The 13,151-nt window shown below is 30.3% G+C and overlaps 1 protein-coding gene across 2 annotated transcripts in view; it reads right to left on the bottom strand.

The window, feature by feature from the left end:
• Positions 1-8,226, bottom strand: part of LOC126779791 (ATP-binding cassette sub-family C member 4-like) — a 33,243-nt gene extending 25,017 nt beyond the window's left edge. For both annotated transcript variants that reach the window (XM_050503928.1, XM_050503933.1), the window contains exon 1: positions 7,777-8,226. In XM_050503928.1, the coding sequence (XP_050359885.1) occupies positions 7,777-8,000 (224 nt within the window). In that variant the 5' untranslated portion in view covers positions 8,001-8,226. The remainder of the gene's footprint in view (positions 1-7,776) is intronic.
• Positions 8,227-13,151: the final 4,925 nt, after the last annotated feature.

Genomic DNA, 13,151 nt, shown 5'->3' with positions numbered 1-13,151 from the left:
GAAAAAAGAACAGGTAGTCTGACACAGCATTAAAATACTTTTCAACCGACAATAAAGCATTTAAAAATTGTACTAAATATAAGTAAAGCCACCTTAGAAATAGCATGTAGCTTGTTTTTACACATATTTGTAATACGTTCCACTAAACGGGTCCAAAGTACCATCTTGAATTGATTAATGACTCTCCAGTTCCTGTGTGGCACAGAAATGATATCGAAGTGCCGCTGTCATCATCCATATTACCCAATGAAATAGCATGTAATCACAATTACCCGGAAAGTCGGCTAAATAAAACAGGAAACTTGTTGTATTGCGTTATAAGTTTTAAATACAGGACATTACATTTACATTTCTAGACATTCGAGAAGTTCAAGATCTTATTATCAAGTGCATATACATGTAAGTGCATTTTCTCGCAATGACATTTTATCGCTAAGCATATTATAATCTAACAAATTAACATTTGGCATTCATTCATATTATTAATGCAGGTTTTAAATTAATTTATCTACAAATATTTATCAGACTAAATGATGTATAATATTTAAATAGACGACAAAATATAACTGCTTGAAATGGTGGTGAAAATAACAAAAGCTTTTTCTAAATGAGATTAAATCCAAAACATTTTTTAAAGAAAGCTCTTAACTAAAATCTGGTTCCTATATTTAACGAATTGTTATTGTAATAGTCATCAGTAACCGATCCTTTTTGAGTTACGATTAACGAATCGATAAAGTCACATACTTCGAAATTGACGAAACGTTTTTTTTTTTGGAATACTTAAATTATGCGTTGTAGAAAATTCTACTACTAGTAAGTAAAACCAATAGTTTCTTGACTACAATAGCTGGACAGAAATGTACGATCAATCTTGACAAAGAACCCTTCTTATTGTATTATGAAGGGAAACGTGAGGGAAAAGTCTAATTGAACTACTTGGAAAGGAAAGAGCGTAATTCAAAATAATATACTGAATTTTCACATGAATATATGGTCAATGTATGGTTTTAAAACACAGCATGTAGAAGACAACGTCGTTTGTCTTACTAAATATGATAAAAAACTAAAATCAGACAATAATGTTGTAATGTCAAATCGGAGTGGTTTTGATGGTACCACGATTGATATAGATGATAATGATATAAGCTGAGTAAAAACCTAATGCCATAAATGTAGAAGAATGAAGAAATCTTTGCCTACATGCTATTGAAGAAGAAAAGAAATTTCAGGGTAGAGATGAGGCTTTAGATATATTATCAGAACGAATTATCATAAATATAAATGATTTATATATCCTTTGGACAAAGCTGAAACAGACACAAATACCACCAGAGGTTACTAGAATTTTAAAACATTGGTATAACAATCAAATTAACAATGTCAAATGGGATGGAGCGCTATCTCGATCATATTGCTTGGAATGTGGGGTAAGGCAAGGAGGGCTAAGCTCACCTACGCTCTTCAATCTTTATATTAACGAGCTCATTGATATACTCAATAACCAGCATGTTGGTTGCCATATTGATGGAGTTAACGTCAATAATATCAGTTACGCTGATGATATGGTTTTGCTTAGCGCATGAGTTTGTGTTCTAAGAAAACTATTAGCAACTTGTGAAGGCTATGCCAAAACACATGGACTTATATATGATGTAAAAAAAGCATGATAATGATATTTGAAAGTGGTAATAAATGTCCAAAAATATATACCTTCGGTAAAAATTAATAATATGAGCTTGACTCTAGTTTTCCAATTTAAATACCTTGGACATATACTAACCACCAGTCTCAAGGATGATAATGACATTGAAAGGGACATTATTTTAATTTCTTTAAATTTACATCTTAGTGATTCTTCTGGGCTCAGGTTATAAATTGCACAAATAACCCTCTTCTGCAGTTCAAAAATCGTATCAATATAGGCTGCATTATCCCAGAGTAGAATGCCATAAGACATTATATTGTGGAAATAACTACCGCGAAAGCTGCAGAGCTGCCGAGTCTATTTGCCAATTTATTTATATTAGGACCCCATTGAAGCTTAGAATCTATGGTGATACCAAGAAATTCTGTTGCTTCTACAGCATCTAAAGCTTACCTATTTAAAAGTACATTCGTTTTTAAAAATTTCACGTTGGGAATAGGAAGTTTAATACATTTTGTCTTTTTACTGTTTTATGTTTTGGTAAATTAGTAACACTAAACCAATGTACTATTTCTGAGAGAGTATTGTTCATAACTACCCTATAAAAATAAAAACATAAAATGTATTTGTTTATTTATTTGTTTGGTGACTATGGTATATATATAGAAGTCTATAAACGCAAAAAGTCTTCGAGCTGATTTGGCTGTAGAACGAATTCCTTTTCATGCGAGTCTTATTTTCAATTTATTGTGTTATAGCTGACGAAAGAATGTGCCACTTGATAGTTAGGGTCTCCGTCGTCTATAAACACTGATGCTGTACATAAATAAATTCTTATATAGTTAAACGCGTAGTAACCCGTGATATAAAGGTGAGAAGCACCTTCGATCAGCACAGCGATCGGCCTCGATCGTCTTGGTGATGTCGTTGTTGAGGCAAATCGATTGGATTGTTTGATGTAATGCATAATGTGTATCGATAAATTGCGTCTTGCTACACCAAATTCGCAAAGGCTATAGCCAAATGGCCATGTTCGATCGAGGCTAATCGAATAGGTGTAAAATTACCTTAAGATTTTATTTAAATTGGCTCACAGTGGTTTTATAAAAGTTGTAAATATTATATACATACCTGAGAGAGAATTTTTTTTATTCTTTAATACTTTGCATTTTTTTTCAACGAACACCTTCTTTAATATGTTTAAAGTTAAAAGGTCAATATTCTTTCTTGCCTTGAATAAAGTATTAAATTAAACTATTAAAACTATTAAAAATAAAACGCGGCCGTGATGACACTCAGTTATTATTTTTAATCTGTATACATTTAATTATGGTTTTTATTATTTGTTTGGTGTTATATCTATTTATTTTATTTGTGATTGTATTATAATGGATAGCACTCACATCTGCGTAAGCTAACTTATTTTTATATAATACTATAGTTCTAAGAAAAACATATTTCAAATGCCATAAGATTTATATGTCTACAATCACAACATTGCAGCGGGTTGTCATAACCATTAGACTATATAAACAATTTGTATAACATATTTTCTAAAGTTAGTTTGTGTATTTTGCGTCGTTTGACGCATTATTTTATTCTATCAATGACTCAACGATATTTCACGATAATGTAAATTATTTTATGCTAAAAACCCAAAAAATTACATGCTATTGTCATTTTGCACTTGAAAATAAAATATGTTGTGTATGGCTACTAAAAAAATGTAGCAACATGTATACTTTTGTAAGACTCGAACAATTTAGAAGGTTACAATTATTTCAATAGTGTAAAACTTTAAAACAAAGACGCATATGTTTAAAATTTCAATTCGTGATCGGCTGTTATTTTTGCGTAGTACAAAGTGACAAACACACGTAGGTACGTTTCATAGGTAGAATACTAGGTACTATTCGTTTTTATAACCATAAATGACCTTCAATATTATATTTTTCTACATTGTTCAACTACATAGGAATTTCTATTATTATACGTTTTTTTTTAAAACAAATTTGTATAAATAGACAGGTTAGCCTACATGATGCCTGCATGATTAGCCTATTGTATGCATTAATTTAGCTAATATAATATTTTAGATTTACAAAATTGTATTCTCTAGGTAAGTGTTTGATATAATAATAACTGTACTGTCTATTAGATATCTTATTTGGTCTTCATATTAAAACGAATATTTTTAACGATAACTGGCAATATATTTGTAAAATAAATGTTTTTTTAATACAAATTTTTGTGGGATACACACCAAAGACAAATACTATCGAGTAAAATATAATTTAATAATTATAAAAAAAATATCTTAAAATGGGTATGCCATGTATATAAACGAAGTTACTTGTTACTTTTAATTGTCAGAAAAAACCTGTTTTAAAAAATAAATGAATTGTTTTTTAAACTGTTTATTTAGGTCTTTGTTTCTTTAATTCTATGTCTGATTATATTTGCTTTTTATTGTATTCAAAATTCTATTGTCTTTTTAGGTTAAAAAAACATTTGGGATTTCTTAATCCGAGATAGATAAAATGCTTGTCTAAGTATCCATTTTCCTCATTTATAATTTCAATGTGTTATAAAATGCGAAGCTTAAAGGTTAACGCACCCAGATCCTGGTAATGCAATCTTAGCCAGTTATAAATAAACCAGAGACAAGGGAATTGGATCTAGTTTTTTATTCATTCCTACAAGGAATACGCTTCTTTTGATCGTTTATTTATAGGAGCCTCATAAATTGTTACGAATTAATTATTTTTATAGTGGAATAAGAAAAAGGAAGATTTTAATACACTTTTCAATTAAGTAATAACAGTACTAAATATTAAATATGAAAGGTTTTAGGAAAATTTAAGTTGCTAGGAAACATAACTGAATTAAAATTATTTTCATTATATAATATTTTATCTATAAATAAATGTATTTACTTAAAAATTTCTATGATTTTATATAACTCTCTTTAGAGTATAAGTACTGTCCTATTTTAGCCTTTCTTTACCATATAATTTGCAGGCGTACACACGGCACTGTTAAACTGCACGAAAAAGGATTTTACAAACTTTACCGGCTGATTGCCTGTTTTGCAGTGCTATTCTGTAAGATTTCGTTCATAACTCACCCGATACACTATTTTGATGCATGGATTCTTTAAATGACATAATTATTATGGTCAATGTCGCTTGTCACATTCTGACATTACACGACCGATTTTTGCGTTGAGTTTCGTGTATGCTCTTACAAAATAGCACTACTGTTTAAAACTCCTTTTGTCGATGGATTGATTTTCGGTTGAGTCGCTTACAACCTTAATGAAAATATCCTTCGTGACATTGGCAGAATATTGCGCTCAAATAGCGTAGATACACGCCAGAAAAGGAAAAATCAAATACCCTTGGTCGGACAAACGGTGATCCTTGAAATATAATGGTTCTATTTAAATCTGACGGAACGGATAATTTTTACAAGATATAATAACAATAAGCCTATATAGGTGAGATGAGTGATTGTCGTGTGACCATCACATACCTTTATTGGGTAATTAGTAACAACCAGTGATTGAATCAGTCGTCATTCGATTAGAATTATTTTCCTCCTAGGGAAATCGTTTAATTGTGATAAACAGGACTAGCGATATGGAAAATAAGACATACTACACACAAATAATAATAAAATACTCGATTTATTTATTTTAAGAGTTGATTTATCAATCGAATAATCATTCATACATATACATTATACATTTATACAACATTTATATATATAATTTTAAATATGTATTATAAAAACATAAAAATGTTAAGGAATGTGTAATTAATTAATTAATTAATGATTGTAATTAATTAATGACTATTTAAATGCATCTCGTTAAAATGTGACTTACAATATAGTGTACTTTCCTAATAATATATCGTCAAAATATGTTAGTGATACAAAATAACATACTTATAGTATAATGATAATTGAAACGCCATTTATAGTAATAGGAAAATAATAAGGTTCTTAATATATATATAATGTAAACATATTTTTACTCGGTAATATTATCGTAGTATTTTTTTAATATGATCATCTTTCATATAAATTACCTGCTGAATTTTCAAAAACGAGATATCTTTCAATATATATATTATAAGGCTTTAATGTAAATAAAAAAAAATAGATTATTATATAAAACCAGGGGTTCCTCAGCGTTCTACCTCAGGCTTACTATTCAATGATTTTATAAGTCATGCACTTACAACTTTGCAAAATTCTAATGCAATGTTATATACGGATGATTCTAGAATATTTATTTATTTAGTTTGTCTTAATTGCACACTATGTATAAAAAATGCTACAAAAGTAGGACAGGCAAACTATAAAACATGCGAATGTAAATATTTGAAATTGTAAAGAAAAATGATGATTTAGATAATTTGGGACATTATTACGTCTAATGTTATGCCAATATGGATATAAATAAACCAAGACAAAAGTTACGATTTAAGATAACTTTTTATTGATACATGAATTATATTACAGCTTTAGCGATTAAAGTGTTACCTTGAAGTTCTGCTTGTTGCAGAGTTTAGTATTGCTTGATTATTATCATATAATAATAAAACCGCAATTTTTTATAGAATGCTCGGATTTATTTTGCGACATGGAAGCCATTTTAACATTATCTATACTATAAAACATTTGTTCAAATTATACTCATTTATAATTTGCTACTTTTGTTACCCGCTGATTTATATCCACTGGAAGGTAATTTTATAAACAATCTCAAGTTTTTGTAAATGAAGTTTTATGAAACAATAATATTATTGTATATTCATTTCACGTGTGTTATTTGTAGGTTTATTATTATTCAAGTTTAATAAAATATATCTTTAAAAAATGTAATGTATGCGAGAGCCATCAGATATTCCAATGTTTTTCTCGTTACCATATTTATGCCATTAACTGTCATGCTAATTAGGGAACGATTGGAAAGCTCGTGGGATTAACTTAGCTGTTCTACTTTTTGTAACTTGAATTTAAAATGTCCATTAGAATTTATTTTAATGATAAAGCCCTGTCGAAATTTCATAGAGATGGATATGAAAATCTGATTTAAAAATATGTAATACATTAATTCATGTAGCATTTTATTTTTGGAAATAAAAATTCTTTTATATGTAATTTACTAAAATCAATTGTTCGCTGTAATTATTAAATAAAATAAAGAAGAAGAAGAAGAAGAATTATTAAATAAAATAAATGCATGTGATTCATTATTGAGTGTATAATTTAAGATCGTTGAGGTGCGAAAATGAAGCTATAACACGAAAGTGATAGTTTAAAGGTTCAGATCGTGAGTACACTAATTCGACATTTTTTATTGCTTCGTTTGCTAGAAAAATATATTGTGACATAGCCTTCTAAATAAAGTGTTTTGTTCGTTGCTGTATTCTAAAGATATATCTGTCAGGAACTATGGTGATGAAGTGCTTTAGATTTTAACGTTACGTTATAAAAAAATAGTTCAAAATATAATATAAATGTATTTCTTATTTAATTATGGATTATATGATTACTTCTGCTGCAACATATATTTTAATAAATAATAAGTCAAATTTTTCAAGGAACCACCAAGTGCTCTGATAATCGCATGCTAGTCTTTAAAATTAAAGTCTTAGTAATGTATTTATTAATTAAAAATAAAAAATATATGACATATTATGCATAAAGTTGCGTATATTCTATCACTTGTGAAATAAACAATTTTACAGAGATTACTCGCCTGTTTTAACTACGAAAAAAATATAGGAAACGTAGAATTTTATTATTTATACTTAAATTCAAGTTTTATATTGAATATTTTGGAAATGTATTTGAAAAAAAAAAAACTTTTATATATTATAACCACTACTTCAATATCAAGAATTAAACAGGAAATATTTTTCCAATTTAAATATTTCAAGATACATGGCGTTATTTATATTACCTTGTAAATATGAGGTCAACAGCTGTAAATTGAATTCGTTAATATTTACATGTACATTAACTAACAAATAAAATAATGTTTGCTTTATATTTAGGATTTCAAGTTCGAAAGGTATTAACTGTAATAAGATTATAATAAATAAAATACTTACGTCTCCAACCGATCCCCGAGCTTGTCGGAGAGATGGCTGTCTTTGGGTTTCGTAAGATCAGAGTCGTAGAGGTCCCGCTTGTAGCCGCGCCAAAATGTAGGCATCATCCAAACGAACCATGTCTTCGAGAATATATTAGCTCGTTTGTAATTATTTGTTTTTTTTTCACGATTCTTCGGTGGTATTTTCATAGGATCATCAGGACTTTTATTTCCACTAACCATTTTGATTGAAAAATAAAAAAATAAACAAAAACAAAATAAAAAAACTGAGTGACGCAAGTCCACGTTAACGTCTTTTTGACGAAAAATTAAAATAGCAAAACGATCATATTTCTTGTCAAATAAACTAAATCGCGGTACTTGCGCTAGGGCCGGGTGCGCGTGCGCAAAGCGCCTTGCAGAGTACGACACGGACCGAACGCTAACCTCCTTCCACTGAGTGGCGGGCGCGAGATGTTCACGTTTATATGAACCGACAGCACTTGAACGTCGTCTTACTCGCCAGTGACTCTTGTTTTTCACAGCCTCATTAACAGTATTAACTCCGCTCTGGAGCTTTTAAATATTGCACATTTTTCCTCCTCGGATTGTGAGACGTTCATAAGGTGAAAAATGAGTTATTTCAGTATCAAGCGTGTTAAAACTAAAAATAATATTTTTTAGAATTTCTATGTAGCTATAATTAATTTTATAAAAATAATTATCTAGCCAATAAACATATGGCTGATATGGCTATTGACCATCAGATAACCAACCTGCTTGTCTACCTTGTCACAGTTTTATATAATACGAAGATGGCTTGGCAATGGCAAATGGTTAAAATAGGAAACAAGTTACTTAAATAATAATTAATCGGAATTACGATTCAAGGGGTACATAAATTCTTGCCACCTTCCCATACGATCATGATTTGAATGGTGGGTAAGAATGCAGGTATATTTATTTTAATTTAAGTTAATCACAGAAATTAATACCATTTAAAAAATATATTGTAAATTATGTGCAATTAATTTCAATGCATATAAGTAATGATATATTATTTTATTAAATTAATATTTAATTGAATCATTACGCTTACTTATAGATATTGTCAATCAAAATATAATCGGCCACGGGTCCTAAAAAGAAAATACTGAACAGAATAACTGGAGAAAGAAAATCGGTGTTTTGATGTGATACAGCTATTGGCGCGGTTTGGTGGTAAGACCGACTCGTATGCCGTGACGACAAACGGCATGACGCACTCTTATGCTATCATGCCCCTCTCCGCCACCGCTCTCTCCTCCCGTGTATGCGCGTGGCGCCTGCCTATACTATATACGTTATTGCTATATATTGTTATAATAATAAGTAAAAAATATATTTTTTTACTGACGAAGTGAGGGCTGCATTTTTTTGTTTTATATGGATGTTGCCTACAAAGGCGAAGTACCCTGAAAAGCCTTATACCCCGTTTCGGAGCCTAAAATACTAGGTAGCAGTTGTACGTGTAACATGAAGAAATATTTTAAATGTTGATATATAGTATAGTTTTATTAAATAAACAATATGTACTTTTCACAAAATAAATATGTACACAATAGTTAATTGTAATTAAAAGCTATTATTATGCCTCAAACATGTTTCTTTTGTTTTTGTATAAAGAGTAGAATAATGGTATGTAACACGGCCCCGTCCCACGGCTGGATCGAACAAACTGCGAGTTGACAGACAACATTTACAAATGATTATATGTTGATTTATATGAAAAGTATACAGGTGACATGGCTAAAATATGAAATATAAATTGTAACTGATTTCACAACCAAAATCGGACTAATGAGTTATTGGGTTTCTCTTATGAAATCCTTAGCTTATGAATGCGTCCTGCGCCTGAATTCTCTTCGGTCTAACCGAATTGTTATTCTTTTGGATTATGAGTGTTCGTCTATTCTAGTACGCATATTATACAACAATGTCTTCTACGCAGTTGGCTAGTTATCGTTAAATATGGCCGCCGTGGCTGAAATAAGCCAACATATCAATATTTGTATGAATCAGTTTGTAAAAAAGTAATTTTTTTTATTGACATTACTTTCCAGAATTGGATTTTTATTAGGTATATTAGCAATAGCAATAATACTAATTTCTACCAAGATCAGTCACTGCGGGTTGTGCGAAAAAAATTAGAAACTCCGTTATGTATAGGTCAGCAGTCAATGTGACATTTTCGATGAAGACAGCTGGACTAAGCATAGTACGGCCAACGAATTAATCATTACTCAGAATAGAACGGAGCCTTCACCATAATAGACGATTGTTTTTAAAAACATAAGTGTGCAATGTGTGTCCCTGATCATTAAATCACAAGGATATCCTGGTTTCACTTCAGAACAATACTTTTAATCCTCTTGAGTCCATGTTGCTTAATTTTAAGCGACACTACTGTTTTGCAAATCGATGCTCGCTGACAAATCTGGGGATACGTGTCGGACAGTTCTGCGTACTTTGCATTTGAGAAGCCGTCATACACCGGTTCCTAGTATAATTTGCACACAATTTTCAAGGATATTCTTGAGGTCTATACAAGATATTTGTGATGTCTCAACACTTGAGAAGTTTATGTTCGGTGTATGATTATTTTATAAAAAATGACCTAGTTAAGGAACTGATCCCTTGCCTTTAGCATAGCTGCCAAAACCTCTGGACTATTGATTGACACATACTTAACTTCTGAGACCGTTCTCGAGCAGCGCTATAATTTTGCTGACGATTATCGTCATATACACCATCTTAGTTATATTTCATATAACATTACATTATATACCTAGGTATAAAACATAAAAAATGTTATTAGGTATGTATGCTATAAGGTTATTATACATACTAAACGTAGTCATTCGTATCCTCGCTTTCATCCGATATATTTTGTGTGCATTACAAAACCGTCTCTAACCTGAATTTACGGTTAACAACTTTGTGTAATAAAAAAAAAAAATCGTTTGAGTCTGTTATTGTCGTGTTAGTGAAGTATTATGTGAATTTAATGTAAACGGTAGCTAGTTAGTTACGTTCTGCGTCTTATAAAATATAAAAAAAACCAAATTTACTTATAAGAAATATACGGAATCATGTATTAAAAATGTGTAATTATTGTACTCGTATGCTACGAGTTTGAAAGATGGAAATATATGTAAGTAACGGTTGTTAAGTAGTTACTACATGTTCCGGTCGCCTTCGATTGTTGTATTGAGATGTTATTGTTACATGCAGTGGGGTCATCATACTGAATGGTGACAATGCGTGTACAATGAGCTTTATTGACAATCCACCGGACGATGCCAGTCGACGTGTCTGTTCGGGCGGTGTATCAAAAATCATGTTCTAACATGATTCATGACGTATCATGTGAATCCATTTTTTTATTTTTGGATATCAAAACCTATTTAATTATTTTAGAAAACGTATGGATTCCTAAAAGTTGATTTACAGTTAATTTTTATTCGATTGCCAACAGGTTCAATTCCAGGCAAGCACCACTGACTTTGTTCGTGCTTAATTTGTGTTTATAGCTCATTTTGTACTCGGCTGTTAAAAAGAACATACTGAGAAGATCTGCTCGTATCTGATGAAAATCTGCCACATGTTCATCCACCAATCCGTATTTGAGCAGTGGTAATGAGGTCTGCACAATCTCATAAAACGCAGAGGCCTTAGCCCAGAAGTGAGACATTACAGGATATAACATTTAAACTTAGTGGAAATGTATTATTTATACATTATGTAATACATAATATCAATCAATGAACAATTTTAATTCAAAACACGTGGCTGTTTTCAATAAACAATTTTCGCGGCGCTTATTATCGTCCGTATTGCACCTACAGGTGTATGTATGTATACTATATGCTATAACAGCATTCCAAATAACCGCAGGTTTTTTATTAAAGTAGGTTTATATTTTAAGAAAGTTAATAAGTACTTTAATAAAATTGTCCTTTCCTGTACTTCAATAAACCTACATATTATTATCATAACATGGCCTGATATTAAGCATCATCAAGAAACATTATCCAACTGCGCAGGTCAAATTTTATTGCAAAAGTGTGTACAAAAAAAAATACAAACACGCAAACACATGTGCACTCTCTATTCCGTCAGTTCGAGTTATGAGTTCTGGCGCAGGACTTCTTTACGTGCTTTCAGAGGCACGGTACGGCACGGTAACCACGGCCAATTTCTACTTCGAGCTGATATTGAGAATTTTTCGATAGAACCGTGGTAAAGCCCCAGTTTTTAACCTCGGGATCTGCAGCATTTAGCCATTAGATCGGCGAATTTTTTGAGTTTTACTGAATATATAACTTGTGATAGTAATATAATAATTTATGTACGAAGTAATTTGTTTGTCTTTATTTATTCAGAACATCTATATAACTATATATGCTTAAAACCCCAAATGCTCTCTCTCTCAATAATGGTTCGGCAGGTGAACAATTTTGACCTAAATTGTTTTGTTAATCTAATCTGTGGTAACATTAGTGAATGAGGTGTCATTTATTATAAGAATGATTTAATGATTCATCTCATTAGGTAAGTTGGTATACGATTAGGGCACGTGCTTTGATAACTTTTATTATAATAAATAAATTAAAATATAATATCGATTTCGAAATGATTAATTTTTTAATTATCGAGCATCAGTCATTTTGTATTTAACAATAAAATAATACCTTCAGTTTTTTTTCGAATATGCATTTATGATATACTACAAATGGGTTAGCCAATAACAGTAAATAAAAATACTTTTAAGAGCTACTCTTGTAAGATTCATTATTCTAAGTAATAATATAGTGTTTTATATTTTAAAGGATGGAGTTTATTACGACAGTCGATAAAGTAAAGTAGAGTTTTAAGTCAAGTCTAGTGTATATTGATCGTGTGTGTATATTAAAATAAATAGAATTTAACGATATTAAAAAAAATGTTGAAGCTATCATGACCGCAAAGAGGAATTACTATCGATAATTTTTTTTTTAACGCTTATGATTAAAAAAAAAATGTATCATTCACGGACAAGTTACAGTCAATAGAGTATGGAAAAATTGATGAAGGTTATTCGAATAAACACGTGTGTTAGATTCAGTTTCATTCGTTCTTAATTTTGCAAAATATAGCTTTGTCGTTACATAACAAGTTCGTTAGTGTGAGTTGCTCAATGTACATAGTTGTGTGATTATTTATATCTTTTAATTAGTATTCGTTCTATGTATTAAAAGATGTATGACGATGGTCAGTAAATAAATTTATAAATATGAGTTATAAACAGGTTTGTACTTCAATTTAATATAATCGATATATACTAAACTAACTAAACTAAAACTAAATATATAT

This window comes from Nymphalis io, chromosome 2 (genome assembly GCF_905147045.1).
Source record: "Nymphalis io chromosome 2, ilAglIoxx1.1, whole genome shotgun sequence".
NCBI lineage: Eukaryota > Metazoa > Arthropoda > Insecta > Lepidoptera > Nymphalidae > Nymphalis > Nymphalis io.
Note: the sequence above shows the minus strand (reverse complement) of the source record. Positions and strands in the feature narration are given on the sequence as shown.